This window comes from Lithobates pipiens, unplaced genomic scaffold (assembly GCF_037356315.1).
Source record: "Lithobates pipiens isolate NorthernLeopardFrog02 unplaced genomic scaffold, aLitPip1_a1.2 Scaffold_23, whole genome shotgun sequence".
Lineage (NCBI taxonomy): Eukaryota > Metazoa > Chordata > Amphibia > Anura > Ranidae > Lithobates > Lithobates pipiens.
Window position 1 is genome coordinate 74009159 of NW_027507785.1, and position 26612 is coordinate 74035770.

General features: G+C 43.6%; 1 protein-coding gene across 1 annotated transcript in view; it reads right to left on the bottom strand.

The window, feature by feature from the left end:
- FAM107A (family with sequence similarity 107 member A) overlaps positions 1-21780 on the bottom strand; it is a 241977-nt gene extending 220197 nt beyond the window's left edge. The window contains exon 1 of the mRNA XM_077451889.1: positions 21369-21780. Within this exon, the coding sequence (XP_077308015.1) occupies positions 21369-21392 (24 nt within the window). The 5' untranslated portion in view covers positions 21393-21780. The remainder of the gene's footprint in view (positions 1-21368) is intronic.
- Between the last annotated feature and the right edge of the window lie 4832 nt (positions 21781-26612).

Sequence of the window (26612 nt, forward strand, 5' to 3'; positions counted from 1 at the left end):
TACCTCTACCCACCTGTTCCTGACTTTGGCTTCACTCCTGACCACACTTTCGCCTATGCTTCTGTACCTTGTTGCCCACCTGATGCCGACCTCAGATACCTCTGTGACTTTGCTCCTGCTTGTGACTTAGCTTCATACCACTTCTGAGTGTCTGCTTTGGCTGCCCCTCATAACCGCTCCAGTTATCGCACTGTGTTCCTGCCTAAAGATTGCAGACAGCTTCGACAAGCCCCGCTTCCAGAACCTGCAGTACATGCGGAGTGCCCCTTTAACCTCAGCTGGACCAACGTGCATCACATCTGCTCCTGGCCTGATGCCCTGCCTCACTTCTCAAGCTTGCATCTCATGTTCTGCTATCAACACCTGTGAGCATTTGTGTTCCTCCCTTCCCTTGGCATCATCTGTTCCACCTTTGGAGATAGAAGAGGCCAACCTCATCAATTCAGTCTTCTACTAGGTATGTGACAGTACCCAAATAAAGAGGTCTCCAAGAAATATAGTATGTCCCTATTCTTTCCCTACTCATCTGGAACCTCTCCCTAGCGCTAATCACTGTACCTGTCAGATAGTTAACCTATCCCTACACTACTGACATGTGAAATGCATGCCAAACCTGGGAGCCAGGGCCTTAAATAGGCTCTTCCCAATCCCAGATGGCTGTTAGGGTTGCATGGGGTAGCAGCATCCAATCGAATAACTTCCCCAGTGACCCAGGAAACCATAAAGTAACCATGTTCCTCTTCCCCTGTAACTGCAACGCTGCTGCAGTTTAGCGCCACCTTCAGTGTAGAAACCATACCTGGCTACATATATAACATGTTTCTAGTCTATTACTGTCTCCAACATCACCTGTGGCATGTCCTTCTGACCATATGACAATCTTCTGCAGCATATACAGCGCCTTGAAAAAGTATACATATCCCTTGAAATTTTGCAAATGTCATCATGTCACAACCAAAAAGATGAATGTATTTTATTGAGATTTTATGTGAAAAACCAACAAAAAGTGGCACAATTGTGAAGTGGAAGGAAAATGATTAATGGAAAGAGTATGGCACAACTGCAAACCTACCAAGACATGGCCGTCCACCTAAACTGACAGGCCGGGCAAGGAGAGCATTAATCAAAGAAGCAGCTAAGAGGCCCATGGTAACTCTGGAGGAGCTACAGAGATTCATATAATCTGTCCACGGGACAACTATTAATCATGCACTCCACAAATCTGAAAAGAAAACCATTGTTGAAAGAAAGCCATAAGAAGAAGTCGCATTTGCAGTTTACAAGAAGCCATGTGGGGGACACAGCAAATATGTGGAAGAAGGTGCTCTGGTCAGAAGAGACCAACATTTTACTTTTTGGCCTAAAAGTAAAAATCGCTATATGTGGAGGAAAACTAACACTGCACATTACTTGGAACACACCATCCGCACCATCAAACATGGTGGTGGCAGCATCATGTTGTGGGGATACTTCTCTTCAGCAGGGACAGGGAAGCTGGTCAGAGTTGATGGGACGATGGATGGAGCCAAATACACGTCAATCTAAGAAGAAAACCTGTTAGAGTCTGCAAATGGCTTGAGACTGGGGCAGAGGTTAACCTTCCAGCAGGACAATAACCCTTAAACATACAGCCAGGGCTATAATGGAATGGTGTAGACCAAAGCATATTCATGTGTTAGATTGGCCCAGGAAAAATCCAGACCTAAATCCAATTGAGAATCTGTGGCAAGACTTGAACACTGCTGTTCATAGACACTCTCCATTCAATCTGACAGAGCTTGAGCTATTTTGCAAAGAACAATGGGTAAAAATGGCACCCTCTAGATGTGCAAAGCTGGTAGAGACCTACCCCTGTAATTGCAGCAAAAGGTGGTTCTACAAATTATTGACTCAGGGGGGTGAATACAAATGCATGCCACACTTTTCACATATTTGTAGAAAAAAAAAAATTGAAAATCATTTGTCATTTTCCTTCCACTTCACGTTGGTCTATTACGTAAAATCCCAAATAAAATATATTTATGTTTTTGGTTGTAACATGACAAAATGTGGAAAATGTCATGGGGTATGAATACTTTTTCAAGGCACTGTAGTTAATATTATGGGAGGCTCTTTGGCGCACTCAAGAGCAACAGCTGAGGACCCCCAAAGCTTGTAACTTGACAACCATCGCAGTACATGGCACTTTTCAGGCAAAACATCAGTTTTCTACAGGCTCATAAATTTGGCTAGCTTCTAGAAATTGGGAGATCAGATTCTACACATGTACAATATGTCACACACAAGGAATCCAGGAAGAATGGGTTAAAGGCCCTGGAACATCCCTCACTGTGTGCAGCAAAATATATAAAATGGAGTGCTGTCACCTACATAAGGGTACTTTTATTCATGAAGAGGCTTCTGGAATGTGTTTTGGACAAAATACAAGAGGTTTAACAAATAAAGAACTCCACATAAGTGCTTGAGAGTTTGACCAGTTTAACTCACATAGCATAATCAAAGGAAGCTTAAAGGTTAGAAAAATTACATTGTGGTACACTATACCCTCTGACTAGGGATGAGCTCGGTGTTCGACCCGAACGCATGTTCGAGACGAACATCAGCCCGTTCGTCTGTTCGGCGAATTCATAACTTTGTGGACCGTTCGCACCAAATTAGTGTGGCACGAACTACCTACAATGCACTACGCCATCGCGGTGCATTGCTGGCTCATGATTGGCCAAGCATGCACTGTGATCCCGCATGCTTGGCTAATCACAGCGCCGGCAGCGAGGAGAGACATAATTGGCCACAGGCCAATTATAGCTAAGGGGGTTTAGTACATGCCCCACACTATATAAGGCTTCCAGCACGGCGGCCTTGTGTAGTGTGTTTCGGCGTGCAGGGAAAGAGCAGGTTCAGTGCAGATAGGCAGGGACAGTGTGTTCTTTTCTCAGGCATCTTAAAGTTAAAGTGGTGTTGTGTGCCTCCAGCACAGTATACACCTGTATCTACCCTTTATTGCTGTTTTTTCTCTAATTAAGGCATCTGCAGGAGTTAGTGGGTGTTGTGTGCCTCCAGCACAGTATACACCTGAAGATACCCCTTATTGCTGGTGTTGTCTGTTGCATATCTTGCATATTAGCCTTTAAAATTAGCACTTTTGATTTTGAACGTTCGAGTCCCATAGACTTTAATAGGGTTCTAAAGTTTGTACGAATTTTAGATGCGTTCGAAGGTTTGGCTCATCCTTACCTCTGACACATGCATGACCTCTATAAAATGAATACCTACCTGGATAATGTTATTTTTCATAAATGTCATGCTTGTAAACTGTACCAACATGCCTTCAATAGAAGTTTATTGAACAAGAAAAGTTAAAAATGGTATAGGTATCTCTAGCTTAAGCAGTTGATTCAAGTAGACTTCAACAAAATGTTGCATAAATGTAAATGAGATAGGTCAAAGATCTCTTCAGCTCCTGTTCTCCACCTTTTGAAAACCTCTGACACGTTTCGCCCTTTTCAGGGCTTAATCATTCAAGCAAAATGCTTCTAAAGAGTTCTCTACACGTGGAGAACAGAAGCTAAAGCCATCTTTTTCCCAGCGCATTCACATTTATGCAACAGAGAGTCAGTGTGTGTGCACACAACCGCCATTTTGTTAAGTCTACTGGAGCCTGACGAGTTTATCATGTCTGTCTTGCACCAGTCCATTCACATGCTGATCTGATTGACACAGGTTTGGAGGGGCATTCGAGTGGTACTCTTTTCATTGTTTTAGGCTACATATGTACAGTGGTGTGAAAAAGTGTTTGCCCCCTTCCTCATTTCCTGTTCCTTTGCATGTTTGTCACACTTAAGTGTTTCGGAACATCAAACCAATTTAAACAATAGTCAAGGACAACACAAGTAAACACAAAATGCAATTTGTAAATGAAGGTGTTTATTATTAAAGGTGGAAAAAAATCCAAACCATCATGGCCCTGTGTGAAAAAGTGATTGCCCCCCTTGTTAAAACATACTATAACTGTGGTTGTCCACACCTGAGTTCAATTTCTCTAGCCACACCCAGGCCTGATTATTGCCACACCTGTTCACAATCAAGGCATCACTTAAATAGGAGCTGCTTGACACAGTAAGGTCCACCAGAAGATCCTTAAAAGCTACACATCATGCCGAGACCCAAAGAAATTCAGGAACAATTGAGAAAGAAAGTAATTGAGATCTATCAGTCTGGAAAGGGTTATAAAGCCATTTCCAAAGCTTTGGAAATCCAGCGAACCACAGTGAGAGCCATTATCCACAAATGGCGAAGACATGGAACAGTTGTGAACCTTCCCAGGAGTGGCCGGCCGCCCAAAATTACCCCAAGAGCGCAGCGACGACTCATCCAAGAGGTCACAAAAGACCCCACAACAACGTCCAAGGAACTGCAGGCCTCACTTGCCTCAGTTAAGGTCAGCGTTCATGCCTCCACCATCAGGAAAAGACTGGGCAAAAATGGCCTGCATGGCAGAGTTCCAAGGAGAAAACCACTGCTGAGCAAAAAGAACATCAAAGCTCGTCTCAATTTCTCCACAACACATCTTGATGATCCCCAAGACTTTTGGGACAACATTCTGTGGACCGATGAGACAAAAGTGGAACTCTTTGGAAGGTGTGTGTCCAAGTATATCTGGCGTAGAAGGAACACTGCATTTCATAAAAAGAACATTATACCAACAGTAAAATATGGTGGTGGTAGTGTGATGGTCTGGGGCTGTTTTGCTGCTTCAGGACCTGGAAGACTTGCCGTGATAAAAGGAACTATGAATTCTGCTGTCTACCAAGAGATCCTGAAGGAGAATGTCCGACCATCTGTTCGTGTACTCAAGCTGAAATGAACTTGGGTTCTGCAGCAGGACAATGATCCTAAACACACCAGCAAGTCCACCACCGAATGGCTGAAGAAAAACAAAATGAAGACTTTGGAGTGGCCTAGCCAAAGTCCTGACCTGAATCCTATTGAGATGTTGTGGTATGACCTTAAAAAGGCCGTTCATGCTCGAAAACCCTCTAATGTAACTGAATTAGGACAATTCTGCAAAGATGAGTGGGCCAAAATTCCTCCAGGACGCTGTAAAAGCCTCATTGCACGTTATCGCAAACGCTTGGTTGCAGTTGTTGCTGCTAAGGGTGGCCCAACCAGTTATTAGGTTTAGGGGGCAATCACTTTTTCACACAGGGCCATGATGGTTTGGATTGTTTTTCACCTTTAATAATAAACACCTTCATTTACAAATTGCATTTTGTGTTTACTTGTATTGTCCTTGACTATTGTTTAAATTGTTTGATGTTCCGAAACACTTAAGTGTGACAAACATGCAAAGGAACAGGAAATGAGGAAGGGGGCAAACACTTTTTCACACCACTGTAAGTTGACAGCATATAAATAGTTGATATACTTTTTATACTGTTAAAGACATACTAATATTATTGTTATACAGGATTTATATAGCGCCAACAGTTTGCGCAGCACTTTACAACATAAGGGTAGACAGTACAGTTACAATACAATTCAATACACGAGGAATCAGAGGGCCCTGCTCGTTAGAGCTTACAATCTAGAAGGGAGGTTCAAAAACAAAAAGCCAATAACTGTGGGAGGATGAGCTGATGGAGAAAATAGATGTACAGTTGTTAGGTGTGGGTAGGATAGGCTTCTCTGAAGAGGAGGGTTTTCAGGGATCGTCTTAAAGCTAATAGAGTAGGAGATAATCAGACAGATTGGGGTAACGAGTACCATAGGATTGGAGAGGCTCTGGATGTTAAGCCCACAGAGGTTTGTTAGAGAACCTTAGTGAACAAACAGCATCATTAAGGCCAAGGAACACACCAGACAGGTCAGGGATAATGTTGTGGAGAAGTTTAAAGCAGGGTTAGGTTATAAAAAAATATCCCAAGCTTTGAACATCTCACGGAGCTCTGTTCAATCCATCATCTGAAAATGGAAAGAGTATGGCACAACTGCAAACCTACCAAGACATGACCGTCCACCTAAACTGGCTGGGCAAGGAGAGCATTAATCAGAGAAACGGCCAAGAGGTCCATGGTAACTCTGGAGGATCTGCAGAGATCCGCAGCTCAGGTGGGAGAATTTAGATTAGTTGTGCACTCTACAAATTTGACCTTTATGGAAGAGTGGCAAGAAGAAAACCATTGTTTAAAGAAAAACATAAGACGTCCCATTTGTAGTTTGTGGGAAGCCATGTGGGGGACACAGCAAACATGTGGAAGAAGGTGTTCTGGTCAGATGAGACGAAAATGTAACTTTTTTGGCCTAAAAGCAAAATGCTATGTGTGGCGGAAAACTAACAATGCACATCACCCTGAACACACCATTCGCACCGTGAAACATGGAGGTGGCAGCATCATAATGTGGGGATGCTTTTCTTCAGCAGGGACAGGGAAACTGGTCAGAGTTGATGAGAAGATGGATGGAGCCAAATACAGGGCAATCTTAGAAGAAAACCTGTTAGCCCTTGTACACACGGTCGGACATTCCAACAACAAAATCCGTCGGATTTTGTCCAAAAATTGTGTTGCATACACACGGTCGGACAAAGTTGTCGGAAAATCCGATCGTACGTAACGTGACAACGTTATTTTGTTGCGACGGGACTACGTTCAGGCTAGTAGCCAATAGCTTTGGTCTAGGAATTTGATCTGAGCATGCGTGGCACTTTGTCCGATCGGAATTCTCTACACACAATCGGACAAAGTCCGATCGGATCATGTTGTCGGAAAGTTCTATAGCCCAGCTCTAAAACTTTGTCCGTCGGATATTCCAACGGAAACAGTCCGATGGAGCCCACACACAGTCGGATTATCCGACAACACGGTCCGATCGGACATTTTCCATCGGAATGTCTGACCGTGTGTACAAGGGCTTAGAGTCTGCAAAAAGACTTGAGACTGGGACGGAGGTTCACCTTCCAGCAGGACAACGACCCTAAACATACAGCCAGAGCTACAATGGAATGGTTTAGATCAGTGGCCATCAACCCTGTCCTCAGGGCCCACTAACAGGCCAGGTTTGCAAGATAACTGAAATACATCACAGGTGATATCATTTGTTGCTTAGTGATTGCAGTATTCTAGTCTGCATCTCCCAAAGTAATACATAAAACCTGGCCTGTTAGTGGGCCCTGATGACAGGGTTGATGACCACTGGTTTAGATCAAAGCATATGCATGTGTTAGAATGGCCCAGTCAAATTACAGACCTAAATCCAATTAAGAATCTGTGGCAAGACTTGAAAATTGCTGTTTACAGACTCTCTCCATCCAATCTGACAGAGCTTGAGCTATTTTGCAAAGAAGAATGGGCAAATATTTTACTCTCTAGATGTGCAAAGCTGGTTGAGACATACCCAAAAAGACAGCTGTAATTGCAGCGAGAGGTGGTTCTACAAAGTATTGACTTAGGGGGGCTCAATACAAATGCACACCCTACTTTTCAGATATTTATTTGTAAAAAATGTTGAAAACCATTTATCAATTTCCTTCCGCTTCACAATTATGTGCCACTTTGTGGTCTATCACTAAAATCCCAATAAAATACATTTATGGTTGAATATATATTTATTTGCAAGATCAATGAAAGTTCAATAATACAAAATTACAAAAGTATGTCCAAGCCTTATGTATAACATTACATGTTAACTTTTATCCCAGTGATAGGAAGAGGTAGGCTAACAGGGAGGGGGGAGGGAAATAGTAGAGGTAGACAGAAACCCCAAGGAAGGCAAAATGATTGAGAGCAAGGCAGGGGCCCCGTGGCCCTGTAGTTTGTGTTATTACTTGTGATAACATTATCAGCGGCCCTAGGGCCCATAACCCTTTAACAGTAAACAAAACATATATCAAACGTCATGTGGCATGTAATCAACAATTAGTTTCTTCCCCCAATGTCAATCTCACAGCAGCGCTTTAACATCAGACAGGGGCTAACCAGTGGGCAGGGAGGAAACCTGATATAATTTCTGGTATGTAGGGGGAAAGGAAGCCCGATAGCTGGTCTGCTTAACCCTCTGGATCGTATTCAATAGCCCGACACACTTTGCCTCAAGGGCGCAAACCGCCCAGGAAGCTTTCCGAGGCGGAGTGGTGGCGCCATATGTACCACAATGTACGAATTTGTCATACCTGTCGTCAACCTTCGCCTGTAGCTCCTCCATGACCATCATATCATTAAGGATGTCGGCCCATCCTACTATAGAAGGGGTACTATCCTTTTTCCAGTAAAGGGTGATATTATGGCGGGCAGCAGAGAGAAGGAATCTGAGGAGGCAATTTTTGTGCGAATTAATGGAGCCTGGCATGATGGACAAGAGAGCAACCAAGGGCGAAGGGGACAAGGAAGTCTGATACATAGCCTTATACGTCTCAAAAACCTTATCCCAAAAAGGACGGACTTTAGTACAATCCCACCATGTGTGAAGAAATGTTTCTTTTCCTCCGTGGCATCTCCAGCATATGTCTGTTGATCCGGGGAACATCTTGTGCACCGGGACTGGAACTCTGTACCACCGTGAGATCAATTTGTAATTCTTCTCCCGAGTGAATCCTGATCTGGACGATTGGTGGGTAAGTATGAAGGCTGTTTGCCATTGTGTTGGGGTAATCTCCACACCAACGTCACTGGACCATTTGTGAGTGTATGTTGGAAGAGAGGTGTAGGTGGAAGTTTGAATATCTTTATAGAGAAGAGATAAGGTATGTTTAGGAGTGTGCGGAAGGGTGCAGGAGTTCCTCAAACATGGTGAGAGGTCTGTGGATATGACCCGAAGTGTGTAACGACCTACAAAATTGGTTTAGGGATTGCATGGAAAGCCAGTCCAGACAGGATTGAGGACAGTGGCGTTGATAGCACTCTCAATTGTCCCGTGGAAGGGTGAACAAATTGATTAGCCGTAGGCCAGTCCTCTCTTCGGTATGCCCCAACATGTGTTCCAGAGAGCTAGTTGGGTAGGTGCGCGTTATCAAAGAGGGGGGAGAGAGGGCTGGGGTCCGTAGACACGCCGAGTTTACAAGACGTACCGTACCATTTGGCAAGGACCGCCGACGTTAGCGGGGAAATCTGTCGGAAAGAGCGATATCTGGCATGGTATCCCCACAGGAGAGCTCTGAGGTCAACTGGGACCATATCTTGTTCAATAGTAACTGAGGCTTTAAACAAGGGTCTCAGAAACCATTCCAGTAGTCTGGATAATAAGGACGCCGTGTGATATAATTGGAAGTCGGGTAAGCCAGTACCACCCCTGCTTTTGGGGGCACAGAGGACTTTATGCTTTAGCCTGGAAGGGTGATTTTGCCAGATAAATTTAATTAGCATGGAGCGGAGGGAGAGGAAGAAAGTGCTGGGGAGGAGTATGGGTAATGTTTGAAATAAATATAAGGCTTTAGGTAATATATCCATTTTAATGGCGTTCATCCTCCCCCACCAGGTCAGGTTCAGTTTGTGCCATGTCTCGAGTGAACGCCTAATGTTGGTCAGCAGCGGGCTAAAGTTCAAGGAGTAAATGTCCTGTATGTTTCTAGGGATTTCAGTCCCTAGGTACTTAACTGAGCGTGACTGGCACCGAAACGGAAATTTTTCCTGGATAACCGCCAGCTCCTGCTGGGGTAGCGAGATGTTTAGGACTTCTGTTGTCGTGATGTTTAGTTTAAAATTACTATAGCTGCCAAAGCGGTCTAGCTCCGTTAGAATAAGTGGAATGCTAGTACAGGGCCTTGTGACGTACAAAAGTAAGTCGTCGACGTAGAGTGACAGCTTGCGGGGAGCTGATAGAGTGGGAATACCATGGATAGAGGCATTGTTACGTATGGCTTGTGTTAGGTGTTGCACCGTTATTGCGAACAACAGAGGCGAAAGAGGGCAGCCTTGTCTCGTACCGTTGCTAATTGTGAACGGTGCGGCCGATTCCCCGTTAGCTGTAACTCAAGCAGTGGGCTGGGAATACAGGGCCATGATTTTCGAGAGCAGTTTAGGGCCTATGCCTATTTGTTGTAGGGATGCCTTTAGGAACGTCCAGCTCACTCTGTCGAATGCTTTTTCAGCATCACAGGCCAAGAGGCAGGTGGGGATGTTATGTTCCTTAGCGTAGGAGATTAGGTGGAGCATTTTCGTGGTGTTGTCTCTGGCCCCACTTGGTCACCGTGAATTAAAGAGGGAAGAAGGGGGCCAATTTTAGCTTAAAGCTTCAGGTCAACGTTCAGTAAAGATATGGGGCGATAGTTACTACACAATGTGTGGTCTTTCCCGGGTTTAGGGATCACCACTATCTGGGCTTGCAAAAGCGCAAGAGATAGTGGATGGTGGTCATCCACCTCCTCAAATGCTTTCGCCATTATTGGGGCCAGTTGCTGCGCAAATTGTTTAAAAAAAATAGAGGTGTGTAGCCATCTGGACCAGGGGTTTTGCCCTTCTTAAGACCGTTTATGGCAACTAAAAAGTCAGAGGTGGTCAGTGGTTGTTCCAGGTCTGCCGCCGCTTACAGTGCTATCCTTGGCAGTGCTGTGTCTTGTATGTATTGTAAAAGGTCCGAGTGCGAGGAGGGGCCAGGGTTGGTAGTTGCTGGGAGGTTATACAGAGATTAATAAAAGTCCCGGAAGTACGAAACTATTTCCGAGTTTTTGGAGTGTTTCACGTGGGAGGAGGACATGAGGTGTGAGATATTTTGTCTATGTTGTTGGGGGTGTATAGTACAAGCGAGGTGTCTCCCGCATTTCCAATAAAATACATTTATATTTTTGGTTGTTACATGACAAAATGTGGAAAATTTCAAGGGGTTTGAATACTATTTCAAGACACTGTACTTATTCCTTTTCCACGATACTTCTGAGCCCCAAAACACACACATTGGAGTTTTATGTGCAATATGATGGATTATATAAATTGGTGTGGCATTCTCATCCTTTTTTTTGCTAAATGATCTCCTTTGGGGGTCTTTTAGAATACTCCTACTGATTGATACAAAGGGCTTGGGTTACTGCTCTCTAACACTATGCTCAATATTATCACTACTGAATTCAACGCTCCTACATTATCCTCCCTCTTGGGGATTGGTTTGGATTAAATTGAAGCTGGCTATATACTAATAGATTTTAAACCAAAAACTTTAAAATTAAGAGACGAAACTTAAAATTTTGGAGTGAATGGACTTTAGTGAATGAAACAACCACATTCCCTGATAGAAATTTGTTAATTCAAGAAATATTTTTCACCCCACTCCTTCCAATTTTCTTGTCACTATGGTTGAAAGTAAATCAGTGGCGTAACTAGAACCTTCAGGGCCCCGATGCAAGAAACCATGAAGGGCCCCCCTGAACCCCAGCCAGGGCCCTTCCCTCCGAGTCCGGCGGTGGAACTCCAGGGCATGGTCACAGGTATGACCTTTGTGAGCCCTGTAGTTCCACCACTGGCATCAGTAGTTTTTTTTATTTAATTTTTTTTAATTTTTAGGTGCACCATTGGGGGACTGTCCCTAGCAGGATGGGGTCCCCGTCCCCAGAAGAGATGAGGTCTATTTCTCCAGGGCAGATGAAGTTACTGCCCCCAGGTGAGAAGGGGTCCCTGTCCCCAGGGGAGATGGGGGTCCCTGTCCCCAGGGGGAGATGGAGGGGGTAAGTAATGGTGTGTGGGGGATGGGGTCCTCTCACTCACCATGACCAAGCTGCAGGCCGCGCACTCATCCATGTTGACCTGGGCTCCATCCAGTGTGCTGGACGGGTGATCAGCATATCTCCCAGAAAGACCTTTCATCATCTGTGTATGACGGGGAAGAAGGGGGGCTGGCAGACAAGCCTGCTGTGTCCTCCGGGGAGCTCTCATAGGGTTGCACTGCATCTGTGTGCTTAAAGTTTGTTTACCCGGGAGAAGTATGCAGTGCAGTGTGGGCCGGACTCGGGGGGGGGGGGCGGGACTCTGGCTGGGGAGAACAGACATCGGACTGAGTGGCAATGCATGGAGCAGGAGAGGGGTACTCTGAGGAGCCAGCCGAGGACACAGGTCATGCGGGGAATGCACAACTAAAGAGCAGCCAGTGCGATAGTCGAGCATGGAGCTCTGCTAGTCACCCTCCACCTCCAGCCTCCATGGTGCACTGGTAACCCTAGCTGCCTATGCTGCTGCCGGCCATATGTAGAGGGGGCTGCATGGGCCCCCTGCAGCAGAGGGCCCAGTTGCGGTCGCGACTGCTGCACCCCCTATAGTTACGCCCCTGAAGTAAATGTTGATTTGACCACACAAAGGATTACAAAACTGAACAATTAATTATTCTTAAAAAGAAAAAAACTCTACTATTGTATAACAAGCCTTAGTTGAACACAGAGTGCCTTTAAGAATTTCGCAAGTGAAAGGCTTTCTGATCAGAAATGGAAAACTGAGCATCACGGATGAACCCAAAGTCAAATCGGTAATTGTTAACTAAAGTTATAAATCATATTTAAAAATGAATATAAAATATCAATATTTAAACTTTGAAGGCACCACAGTTTGAAACTTAAAAAAGGAAAAAAAGGGACTGGATCCTAGAAATCATCTATTAGTAACTTTAAATTGGTTTTAAACCCAAAAGCAAACATGTATTATATTGCAGCTTTCCAACTCTTAGATGTGATGGCTGCAATGGGTTTTTTTTTAGGCTGGGTTCACACTGTTGCGAATTGAATGTGGGTATCCCCGCATCCAAGTCGCATAGCAGGAGATTGTGACCTGCTCTCTATAGAGCAAATTGCACAGGAGTCCTGTGTGTCCTTTGGTCCATTTCAGGTCCGAATTCAGCCAAAAATTCGGGCTGAAATTGGACCCGAAACAGTAAATGGGAACGCACCATGCTGCAGTGTGAACCCAGCCTAAGGCCTCTTTCACACGACCGATCCGTTCAGGTCCACCTGTCAGTTTTTTTAGACGGACCTGAACGGATGCTCAATAGACCTCTATGGAGCGTCGGATGTCAGTGGTGACATGTCCACTGACATCTGACCCGCTCCGATCTGAAAAAGCGCGACGGAGGAAAAACCGACTCTACGGTCCTTTGTCATCCGATCTCCCATAGGGGAGAGCGGTGCTCTGACAGGTCCGTCCCTGCGCAGTGTGCAGAGACGGACCTGTCATCTTCCTGTTCAGCGGGGATTGACGGAGCGATCCCCGCTGAGCAAGCGGATGTCCTCTGTCATCACTGATACGTCCCATGTGAAAGAGCCCTAAGGGTTTCTTTCCTTTATTTTCACTCGGTGATCCTGCAAATCTGCTTTATTTCACCAGAACAAGTTTTCCTGCAGATGTAGCAGTTACAGGGTTGAGACAAACCATTTACCACTGACAAGGGTGCTTACAATGATCGGCTTTTATTGGTTTAGATAAAACCTTTATCCCAAAAGGGGAAAAAAAATGTTTGCTGTACTGCTTATAAAGAGTTAGGTGGAGTACATCTAACCCTACCTTCCCCTTAGACTGAAAATGTTGCTGTCCAAAGGAATCTCTGTTGCTCCTTCATCCAGAGTATAGGCATTCTAATATAGGAGGTATTTTACTGGCCAGACCACCAGATTAAAATAGAGGGAAAAAAGCCTGGAAAAAGAAAACAAATGCAGCCACCACATCTAATGGCTAAGCTGCAATATATTACATTTTTGGTTTTGACTTACCTTAAGTAAGCTTTTTTTATCAGTTCCCTAGCCTAGAGGGCTCATTTAGTACATTAAATACCATTTATGAGACCCCAGAGGTTTATGGCATAGAACTCATATGATCATATCACCCTGTGCAGATGATAAATCAGGTTAATTAGAATGCGGATAAACCTGTAGGGACAGTGGAACAGTAAAGCATTCCAGAACGCGTGACACACCATTTACCGAGAACATTTGGAAGAATGCCGGATCAGTAAATCAATAAGTTAGCTATTAACTGAAGCAAAGCATACAGGGTTGTTAGTCAGCCCCTCTGATTTATTTAAGATTTAGGTGTGTAATTCAAGCCAGGGTGTTATGCCAGCTAGAAAGTAAGCGGTACAATATGAACAGTGCTAATTCTTTGTGTTTTAAAATAATCAAGAAAAAAAAAATATATATATTTTTTTCATAACTTAATTAAACCCTTTATCATTTTTTTTTCTACCAGCAAACATAGCGGTTTATTTACCAGATAGACTGTTCACTTTGCAAGGGAGTTTCACTTTACAGGAGAATATTCCCCCAGAGCTTAGTGAATGTGGTGAAATTTCACTTTGCAAGAAATGCCCAATCACGTGCAAGAAAAATAAAAAAACATACATTTTTCTTGCACATGATTGGATGCTTCTAGCCAGCAAAGCTTCACTTCGTCCACTAAGCTCTGGGGAAAAATCGCCTTGCAAAGTGCAACTTCCCTAGCAAAGTGATTAGTTTATTTGCCTTTAGTAAATCAACCCCATAGCTATTTTATAAAATGAGCAGCTGTACAAGTCTCACTATGACATCTGTGTTCATAATACCATAAGACATTGTTCTCGGAGCCTATAGCCAATGGTAATATGGACCAGCACATAATTTTCTTGTTCAAAATTTTTTATTTTATGTTAAAATAAATTACATGTACAGAATATAAGACAAATTATGTGATACCAGAAATAAAAAGTAGACATATTGAAGTACGGATGATACAAAGCAAAAAAGAATTTCAAGATATTCTCGTGGGAATGACAATAAATGGCCTTATATATTTTAGAATTTGAAAACATTCTTATAGCTGAGTTTTAAACATTTTAATCCCAAGAAAATATAAATATGTCTAAAAGAAAATATATTATTTTAAAGTTTTGACCATATGGACCAGCACATCATTTTATATTTCTATTTTTTCCCCTCTCTACGTTTTGCTTGCAACAGAAAAACTTGGAATGACCATCAGTGAGAATCCTAAACTTAAAGTGTTACTAAACCCACAACAGTAAAATCAGTCTGTATATACCTTAAAGCATGCTTTTTATACTCAATGTGGAACCTAAGGGGTTAATCCTCTGCATTATGTAAAAAGGCTGTTTGATCCTGTCTTCTCTGATCCTCTCCTTCTTCCAGAGTCCCCAATCAGTCTCCTGATAGAACAGAGGCTAGGGGACATGCTGCACATGCTCAGTTTGGTGTGTATTGCTAGAGAGTTATTTTTTTTCTTGGGAGAGTACATGTGATCAGCACAGGGCCAGGCAGAGGGTCAGGGGTCCTGCATCCTGATAGGACAGTCAAAGGAGAATGAAAACTCTTCATACATGCTCTAAGCAGACACTGATAGAAGTCACAAGACTGCCATTTACTGCTGATGAGATTCCATGCTGATTTCCATATTCTGTGGGAAACCAGATATAGTGAATGCAGGGTCCTGGGTTTAGTAACACTTTCAAATAAACCAAGGTCCACAATACTCACCTTCCCTCCAGCGTTGCAATGAATGTCTCTGAGCTCACTCGCATCCATCATCCTTGTCTGGTCTTCTTCCATCTTCAGAATCAATGGCCATTCTGACAGTATGGCCCAGAATTAATAAGAAGTATTGCCTGTAGGCTACCTGAAGCTGAACTTTCCCTAGAACCAACTTATTATGCCTCATTTCATTGTCTCTGTGTTAGGATGGCCATTTTGGCAGTGGAGCAGGACTTGGTTTACTCAGGTCAGATCAGGCCCCCTGAAAACCGATTATCCAATGAAAGGATGAATAGGGAACTAATGTCGGGTGGTGGGGAGGGAGAAATAGTCAGTAAGAAAGGTGAAAAACAGACAAACAATGAAGGAAGTAGGAGTAAGTAGGAGTAGGAGTAAGGAGATTCGTGCACTGCAGGTCCCCAGGTACACCTTCCTATCCAGAATATTCTCAGAGTAATGAGCCGTAGTGCCACCAGGGAAAGGATTGGGCAGGACCTGTCTTAGATCGTTTTTTACTGCAGATGTAAAGAAGCAGGACAGGGGTGCCTAGGCGCATTAGGGCTCACATCAGATATAGACTGTTTTTTCTATATATGATTTTTATCTATATTTCTTTCATGTCCCTGTTTTTTGTATTACATGTATATTTCAATAAATGCTAATATTTTTGTATATTTTCATTGTTGTGTCTTTAAAGTCCGACCATAGGTTTTCCTCTTTTGGAATCCTTTTTCTTTATTTCTTGGGAGCCTAGGCAAACTAACATACCAGGAATAGGGATGGACGAACGGTTCCGCCCGAGCATCAGTTTGGGGCTGAACATATGCCCATTTGGCTGTTCGCAGAACACCTGAATTTGAAGGGTGCTCACCAGGTGTTTACCCCAACAAACACCCTGCAATACACTGCAATACACTGAGTGCTGCACAGTGCATTCTGCGCCATGATTGGGCAAAGCTTTGCTTAATCAGGCGCAGTGTACGCTGGTTGTTAAGGAGCGGCGTCCTTAAACGATTAGTCATCAGCTGTCAATGTCACACTGCTGGTAAAAAAATAAAGGAACACAGTGTGGGGTGCCCCGCCAGTCCATACCAGGCCCTTCGAGTCTGGTATGGATTTGGAGGGGAACCCCATGCCAAAATAAAAAAAAATAAAAAACAAACAGTGTTGGCACCCCCCCAAAATCCATACCAGACCCTTATCCAGGTATGCAGATGGCAGGCCAGGAAAGGGGGGGGGGGGGCGGGCAAGCTTACGATGCCCTCAACATGGGGAGGTGGGTGCTTTAGGGTGGGGGGGGTGCTACTCCAACCCACCCCACATCAGTTTGTCCCCACGTTGATGGGGACAAGGGCCTCATCCCCACAACTGTGGCCGTTGGGGTCTGTGGATGGGGGGGCTTATCAGAATCTGGAAGCCCCCTTTAGCAAAGGTGGCCCCCAGATCCCGCCCCCCTATGTGAATGAGTATCAGGATTTTTTTATATTTCGGGTCAGCGGGCAGCGTGATTGATGATAGATTTACATGGAGGGACACTATTTTTATTTATTTATAAAGGATTTGTCAAAAACTGTCTCTCGTGTTTATTACATTTTGACACTTTTGGTGAATGGGATTCTCATTCCCATGGGGGGGGGGGGGGGGCTGGGATCTGGGGGCCCCCTTGTTAAAGGGGTCTTCCAGATTCCAATAAACCCCCTGCCCACAGACCCAGAAAACCACAGCCCAGGGTCGGGAAGAGGCCCTTGTCCCCATCAACATGGGGACAAGATGCTTTTGGGTGTAGGGGAGGCAGAGCTCTCCCTGCCCCAAGCCACTCACCCTCCATGTTGAGGGCATGAGGCCTGGTATGGTTTAGGAGGAGGGGGTTCTCACTCGTCCCCTCTCCTTTCCTGACCTGCCAGGCTGCATGCCCAGATAAGGGTATAGTATGGATTTTGGGGGTGACCCCATGCTGTGTTTTTTTTTTCACATTTTGGCATAGGGTTCCCCTTCAAATCCATACCAGTCCCCAAGGGAAAGATGAAAGGGCTTTGCTTCTTTACATCAAAGCTTCCAGCAAAGGGAACAGTGACCAGCCAAATAGCAAAAATGCCAAATCTCACTCCAAATCTCTGGAGACCAGAGGCAGAAGTGCCTTAGATCTCACATCTAAAACTGTGGGCACAAGAGTGCCTAGGCACACTCACATACTTGGAGGAACACTGCTATTTTTTTTAGAAGGAATTCCAGACAAAAAGGTAAACATTTCAGAGCACTACTCAAGGACAATTACAATTTTTGGCTTTCCCTATAACATAGCAAATCTTTACTTTTTGAGTTCACTTTTCACTTTAAGTTGATTGTAAATGTGGAGCCTGGAATGCCAGCAATGCAGTAAGCAGCTAACAGAGATATAAGCAGATAGCTGTAGGCTTTACAATAGTAACGAACCCCATTGTGTCCTATGACATTGATCATTATCATGCTATAATGTGCAGCAACATCAACAAGGGCAGATGTGCCAACATAATAAGCTAATTTCTAGGACACATTGTCCACTTACCTGAGGTACCTAAGCTGATCCTGTAAAGTATTGTCTCAAACTATGATAGATCCATAGATAACAGTGACATTTTAATAAGTTTTGAATACAAACACTTATTTTGTATTTTTAATTCAACGCTTCACTGCTTAGGTTTCCAATACAAATCCTGCACTGACCTGTCACCTGACTGGTGCATTAATTAACATCTCTGTGGCTACACGTTATAAAGCTGTGTTGAAGGAAACTCTCCACTCCAATAGCAGACTGGTCTCCGATTGTTGCAGGATAGATTTGTACTCATCGGAGAACATAAATTTGTGCCAAAAAATCCACTCTGCCAGAAATTTTCCTTGAGTACCCTGATCCATCAAAAGGAGGTCCTTCATTCTATTCACTTCCTCGACCTTAGCCAACCACATAGCAACAGCGGGGACCTCTTTTAGCTTTTACTGTTTTCTTTAGCAACATTGTTGAAATTGTTAGTAAGTAAATTATTAGTAACATTGTTGTCTTCAGGACAGACTATAAGGGGAAATCTCCAACAGGGTCTCAGCAAGAATAAAAACACCCTTTTTTTAGCAGAGTAGGGGGACACCTAAAACAGGAATGTGAAAAGGAAGGGGGAAAGGTACAGGAATGTTGAAGGTGGAATCCTTGAGATGGCTAATATTAGATGGCATAATTCAGTCCAACCTAAAAATTTAAATAGGCAAAGTTTTTTTGATCACAGAATTTTTCAGATCTGGTTGAAATCCTTCTAGCTAATGCCATAGAGATTTATGTGTGAGCAATTTCAAAATATTTAATCTATGCTTATTTTAATTTAAAGGGAAGTGGGTACAGTAAAGTTAGGGATACAGTAAAGTTAGGGACACCTAAAACTTGAAGTGGAAGTGATCTCATCAATAAAACCACAAAAAGCAAAAAAAACCTCAAAGGTTATACTTCCCCACTCCATCCAATACCAAAAATAAAAAGACAGTTTTGGCTGAAGTTTACATTAAGGTTTTCTGTAATAATAAATACAGATGGATGGGGCAAAGTATCTAAGTCCAGCATAAACAAGTCAGCATTTAAAATAAGTTGACCCATAAGGCCTCAGGTATCGCCTTGTCTAACACTGGTTAGAAGATCTATTTCCACCATACAGTTGTATGATTGTGGCACTTCTCACCATCTGCTGCTTTATGTTTCAATCTGTTTGTTATGTTTTTTTAGAGTAAGCATAATCCAAAAAGAATGCACATTCACCATACAATCTTCAGGGTATCCATAAAGGTATGGTAGAAATAGATGATCAACAACATATATAATATCGCTAAAGGTGAACACAAAATTTGCTATGTCATATAATAAAATTGCTGTGAAAATACCCTGTGTAAGCAGTCATTATTAGCCCAATTTAAAATTGTCTTTCTTATCAAGCATAAGGTGAAGTTGACACATCGTAAATAGTAATTTATAACACTCACGTTTACTATATGTAAATAAGAGAACAACATTATTGAAATTAAAAGGCAACATATCAGCCTAAAATGTTTAAAAAGATAAAGTTAGAAAATAAAGAAAAACAAAATACGAGTAAAAAGAGCAGCCAATTTGATGCCTCCCAAGCCTCACTTGACCCTCTGCTGCTTTAAAAAGGTTCAGTTGGTTTGCAAAAAATACTATTCTACAGATACTGTAGCTGCTGACTTTTAATAAAAGAACACTCAGCTGTCCAGGGATTAAGTGCTGTCCTCACCTGGGTCGGTTCCTCACTGGTCTTGCTGCCGGCATTTCTACTGTGGGGATCCAGCTGTGACTCCTTATGGCTTCATAGCCAGCTTCCCACTGTGCATGCACAAGCCATGCTGCATTTGGTGAATGGTCCTGCAGCCTCCTGGGACCTGTGACATGTCCCATGAGGTTTGCGGATGGGGGTGGATGAGGGGGGGTCAGAGAGAACTTCTGGTGAAATTGCCTAGGTGATTCCAATGGGAGCAGGAGGGGGTAACTGCCAAAACTAGGGTAAGTGTGTGGTTCTGCGGAGGATAAGACCGAAATATATCTGTTTTATATCTGTTGTTTAATAGTTGTATATCAATATAATTTAACAAGCAGAAGTAACACTTGAAGTAGTTGGAAAGACCCCAGTAGAAAAAAAAATCTTGACGTAGAAGACATAGGACTTAGGATATAGGATCAGTCTATCAAGTCATATATGACACAATATAACAGTTTTAAGGGGTAGAACATCTCCCGGAGGGGGAAAATTACTACCCAATGAAATCTAAAGGCCTTCTCTTCTGTTCCTTTAAAGAAATGTGTAGCTAAATTACTTCTTCTGGAGAAGATTAAACAAGGCCATGATCTGTTTAATTGTAGCCAAGTCTACAAACTTAGGGATGAAGCCTGACTATCTAACGTAGGGTTTCTCAACTAGGGTTCCTCCAAAGGGTGCAAGTTTTTTTTTAAAAAAACGCAATTTCTGCCTCTAAGATACGTTCTCACTGAGTGTAAGGAGCATTCTTCCCACTGACCATCACACTAGTGTATCATGAGCTGTAGATATAATAATTTATAGCAGGGGCTCCCTGAGACCGGAAAATTTTTCCAAGGTTTCCTCTGTGCTGAAAAGGTTGAGAAAGGCTGGTCTAACAGCATAGGAAGGTGGACAAGTACTAAAGTATATTCTAAGTAGTATTCTTTACTGTCAGTTGAACTTTCTTCAATGGGTGAAAGGTACAAATAAGAATAAAAAAAACCTTTGGAGGCCTTAGCTCTTTCCTGCTCTATGGAAAAAAAAAAATTCTATGTGCCCTTGGTGAGACTTGCTTACATTTTCTTTGTGGTTCCAGGTCCCAGGGGCAGGAAATACGGGGAAATGTTCCCAATGTGGGCAAGAAAACAACTTACCAAACATTGTCAGTTCCCTAGTCTGTCCTACAATTAAAAAAAATATATATGTGGAGTTTCAGTCTTCAGTCTTGAGGAACCCTGGGAACCCAAATACAGGTATCTGGTAGCATGAGTTTCTAAGAAGTTGTCGAATAACTTATTTTTGCCTCAATCTAGAAAAAGGTAGGTGTAGCTGGGAAGTAAGGTACGGGAATAACGATGATGGTGTTCCTGGGCTATAACGAGTTGATGGATAATTCAGTCCACTTACATCCAACCAAAAAAATGAAATATGAAAAGTTTATTTGATCATAGTATTTTTCACACTTGATTAAAAATCCTTCTAGCTAATGCCATACCTGAGCACTCTTGTATTAACCTTCAACTTTTTTAATTAGCAAAGGGAACTGCGTATAGTAAAGAAAAGAATTTACAAGCCCATAGCAAACTAGTAGTTGTAACACCATAGCCATTCATTAGTGATTAATTAATGATCTCTACCATACAATACTAGGATGAGAATGTAAAAAGTCCTCATACCTTCTTTCCATGAGCCGCTCCCATGCTACGAGGGGCAGGAAACCCAACTTCCCCCCTCGGTTAACGACGCAGAGCTTCACAATTAGATCCTTGACTTTCTGAGAGCTGGCACTTTGCACAGTGCGTATTGTCCACCCCGACTCCAGAAAGGCACAAGCTGCATGAAGAGCACACAGCCGCTGGCACACTGACAGGTCCAGTGTATTATACCCAGCTAGAGGGAGAAATCAGCAGCATCTTAAAGGAGATGAGCTGGGAATTTTCACTTGTCTTTTGCCATAAGAGGAAGCAATCTCTCCCTTACTGGAGTGTTCTTGCCATGCACAATAGTACCTTTCATGCAGGCTCTGCTGTTAAGCTGGGCTCCTGATTCAGAAAGGCTGCACAAGATTAGAGTAATTGCTCCTGACAGGCCAACATGTCACTGAATGCCAAGCAGTTTTCTAAGAGATTCAGGAAGCATTTGTAGAAGAGGCTGGGCTCGGGAGGGTTTTACCTGGATCCAAAGACATTGTTTTGATACAACCTCACACAGACAAAGCTACACACACCTCTAGCAAAAAATAAATAGTGGACCTTCTCATTAAAGGGAGCCTTTCCTTTTTCTTCCCTTTACCTTTTCTTTCCCTTTTCCTTCCCTCTTTTATCTTTCCTTTTGAAAAATGTATTTATGTTCCTTTTTTCCTTTCCTTTTCTTATTCCCATCCCCATTCCTTTCCCTTTCCTTATTTTTTCTAATTTTTTTCCCTCTTTCCTTTTCCCTGTTCCTTTCTTTTTGTATTCCTTTTATTTCACCTTTACTTTCCTTGTACCTTTTTTTCCCCAATATTTTACCTTTTCTTTCACCTGGTCTTTTCTTTTTCCCCTTTCCTTACCTTTCCCTTCCTTTCCAGTTCTTTTCTTTTTTACTTTCCATTTCCTTTCATTCGCCCTTTGGTTTATTTTTTTCTTTTCCCTATTCTTTAATTTTTTCCTTTCCTTTTTTCTTTTCTGTTCCTTGTTCTTTTCCTTTTTTTTCTCGCCTTGCCCAATCATTGCCTTTCCTTTCTTTTTCTTTTTCCATTTTTCTTTCCCCTTTCCTTTTTTATTTCCTCTCCTTTTCCCTTTGCTTTCCTTTTATTTTTCCCATCCTTTCGTTTTCTTTAGTTTGCAGTGAAACATAACAACAATTACAACATTTTAAGTTTTGGATAGAGTAGAGAGGGATTAGAATCTTTATTTTTAATTTTTATTGCTGTCTGTGCCCCCATTAAGGAGGTTCACCTTCTCTATTTGTCCTGTTTACCATTATAATTGGAAATGAAAATAAAGAAAATCATATATTTTGGGTTGTCCCCATAAAAAGTAATAGAGGGGAAATCTTCCAATGGGAGGAGATCCTCAAGGGATTTTCTTAATTTTCAATTTTTTGGGAATATCCTCTTACTTCCTGTTTAGCCATGGCACTGGAAGTGAAGGGAAATCCCTGAAACAGGACAAAGATGGCACAAAAAAAGAAAATCGGATAGGGGTTATAAAATGTTAAGCCCCATACACACTATCAGATTATCTGCTGAGTTTTTCCTTCAGGTTTACCAAAACCATGTAGTAGAAGGGCCTGCCTGATTGCATACACATTGAAACTCCTAAGGTTTGTCCTCATATTATATGGTTTTGGTAAATCTGAATGAAAAACTCAGCAGATAATCTGATAGTGTGTATGGGGCTTTACATAACAAATAAAATCTGACCATTGTAAGCACTCCAGTCAAACAAACCAAAAAAATTTTGTCTCAACAACATACCTTTCACTTTTGCTGGACAGCTTGGTCTGTGATAGAAACTGAAAAAATAGCAGACTTGATAACCTGGTGAAAATAGAGGAAAAAAAGCCTAGAAAAAGGTTTACTACTGCTTTAACTCTGAATTTCCTGATCTGAATACTTGGTTTTGGATCTGCTTTTAAGAAAATATTGAAGCTAATAGACTTTTATGATTGCCAAGCATCTAGCATTTTCAGGTCACATTTTGCTTAGAAAAGGTTTATTTTCAGTAAAAAGACCATAGATTTAGTCTAGAGGGCATCACTTCACTTCTGAAAGACTATGCAGCCCTGGAATGGCAGCTTCAATGTAAAGCTAATACAGGGCCCTCCTCTAGCTAGGCTGCATTTAGTTTTTGGCCTTACTGTAATCAGTGGCACAGTCGATTGTTTTTGTCTGGCCAGAGTTTCCAAGCTAGGGTGTTTGATTTCTCTCACCTGCCTCTGAAAGAAGCTTTCAGAATATAGGACATGTAAGCAGTGTCAGGTCACCTTGAGGCGAGGTGACAGATGCACACCGTAGGGATCAGGGGTGCACCGCAAGGTTGTGGACCCTATGGCTGACTGCTGCAGACTAACCCCACTGGGGTTAGAGCGCTAGATTCCCTGGGGCACGGAGTCTAAGAGCCAGCAGGTGTTCACCAGCGCCTCTAGTGGTGAGGATGGACTTGGCTGCAACTGGCTCCAGGTTGTGACCCCCAGGGTCCCCCAGCTCACACCCACAGTAGGCAACAGGAGGATAGGGATGGTGAGGGACAAAGCCAAGGTCGGGGCCACAAGCAAACGGGAATAGTCGGAGACACGCCAAAGGGTCAGGATCACAGGCAAACAGGGATAGTCTAGGATACGCCAAAGTCGGTAACGGGAAACAACAGAATCGCACACGGCAGGTAACAGGAAGCTAACACACAAAGGAATACACAATGGTTGATCAGCACTGATGGCCTGCAGTGCACAGGTTAATATAGGGCTCCCTGATAGGGCCTGGGGTGGAGCCATGCTTAGAGGAGAGGTTATAAAAACCACCAGGTGGAAGTGGCTGGCCTCTTAGTCTGAACACATGAGGGGAGGTAAGCAAACACAGGAAGATCACTGCATAACCATGACAAGCAGTTGCTTCCAATGAGTTAAAAGTTTTCTGCTGTACTGACTCATGTTTTGCCATTATCTGGGTAAGCTATGCTGTTTTTCAACTAAAATATTGCAATTTTGATGTGTGCACTGAGGTTGACCTGCTGGACCTCAGAGGAAGGGCTTAAGTTTTCCCACCTTTTACTGAGATCTACTGGCCCCTGCAGGTCATCCCATTTAAACTGTCTGCCCTTGTACATCCGTGCACACTTAACTCACTGTACAAGTACGGCAATGCTGAATCTGAATAAACTCGGGAGCCAGCCTCCTGAAGATGTCAGTGGCCAGGCAGGGAGATGGAGCCAAGGGGAATATTGTTCCACTTTAACTACCAGTTATGGATTCATTAGTTTTATTGGATTACTGCCAGTCATGGACTTTAAGGTTAAGACTTAGAACTTGCTACTTCTTGGACTGTTTATGGACTTTCCATCATTCTAAGGTACAGTCACGTTATGGGGCACTTAGAGAACTCTGCACAAAAATGTATAGGAATTTGCTTTGGAATAACTGTTCCTGTATGTTTTGGATTACTTCAGTAAATACTGTTGTTCCTTCTAATACCTGGTCTGAAGTCACAGGGCTTACATCAGGGGACTGTAGGTTAGAACAGATACAGTACATTAAGTCCACCATAGGGATGCTGTGTACTGTAGATATGGACCAGCAGATAGGGAGGAGAAGCAGGAATAACTTACATTGCACAGGAGGGACAAAGCAGACTGCAAATGTATCAGGAGCGAGTCATCGACCATGTACGGTCACATCTGGCGCTCCCAGGACACCGGCACATGGCTTTTTTTAACGTGTCCTCTGCTGACAATAGCGTTGCCATCTGAAATCTTTGCAGTCATCGCATTAGTCGCGGTAAGCCCAACACTCACTTAGGGACGACCGCCTTAAGAAGGCACATGAGCAGCCATCACTGAGCCCAGTGGGAGCAAAGTAACACACAAAGCCACACTGCAGGCTCTCACCGTCCAGCCTCGTCTTCTACTTCTCCTTCTCCTCTCTCCTCACAATTGTCCTCCACTCCACCTTCCATCACGCCAAGCTCACGTTTTTCTGCAAAAAGGCAGGCTTCCGTGGGCCTAATGTTCGAGCGTAAAGAAATGATGACACCGGATAACCCTCTTGCCCAACGGTTGACGACTGGCTTGTCAGAACTCATAGCCCGCCAACTACTGCCATATAAACTGGTGGACTCGGAGGCCTTTCGAAAATTTGTGACCATTGGAACACCACAATGGAAGGTCCCAGAAAGGAAGTATTTCTCAGAGAAGGGCATCCCAGAGCTATATGGCCATGTTCAGCGGGAAGTGAATGTATCTCTGGCACACAGTGTCGGTGCCAAGATACATCTGACCACAGACACGTGGTCTAGCAAACACGGGCAGGGAAGGTATATCACTTTTACTGCCCACTGGGTGAACCTTCTGACGGCCGTCAAGCATGTAACCTGTGGCACCCGTGTAGATTTGGTTTTACCACCACGGATTGCATGCAGGCCTGGCTCTTCTTCTTCTCCTCTTCCTCCTACTCCATCCTCCTCCCTCTCCTCCTCGGCTGACTCCTCCTTTTCCGCTGCTAGCGTCTCTTCCGCTGCACCGCCCAAGCTCCCCAGAACCTATTCGACATGCCAGGTGAGACGTTGCCATGCCGTGCTGCGTCTGTTGTGGCTGGAAGCCAAGAGCCACACTGGCCCGGCACTCCTTTCAGCTTTGCGTTCACAGGCAGATCAGTGGCTAACACCGCTCAATTTGACAGTTGGTAAAGTGGTGTGTGACAACAGTGCCAATCTGCTTAGCGCATTGAAACAGGGCAAAATTACGCACGTGCGATGCATGGCACACGTCTTAAACTTGGTCATGCAGCGATTCGTTGTCAAATACCCTGGGGTCCAGGACATCTTGCGGCAGGCAAGGAAAATATTGGCCCATTTCAGAAGATCTTACACGGCCATGGCTCGTCTTGCTGACATTCAGCGGCGACACAATCTGCCGGTCAGATGTCTTATTTGCGATTGCCTGACGCGATGGAACTTAACCTTCTATATGCTTGATAGGCTGCTCCAGCAGAAACGTGCAGTTAACGTCTATCTGTATGAACTCTGCGGCAGAACAGGTTCTGGGGAGCTGGGTTTTTTTTCACCGTGCCAGTGGCTGCTCATGCGCGACGCATGCAGACTTCTGCGGCTATTTGAGGATATCACCAAACTGGTCAGTCGCAGCCATGGCGCCATCAGTGACATGGTACCTTATGCCTTCTTTATGGAGCGTGCATTGTGGGGGGGGGGAGGGGGGGGAAGGAGA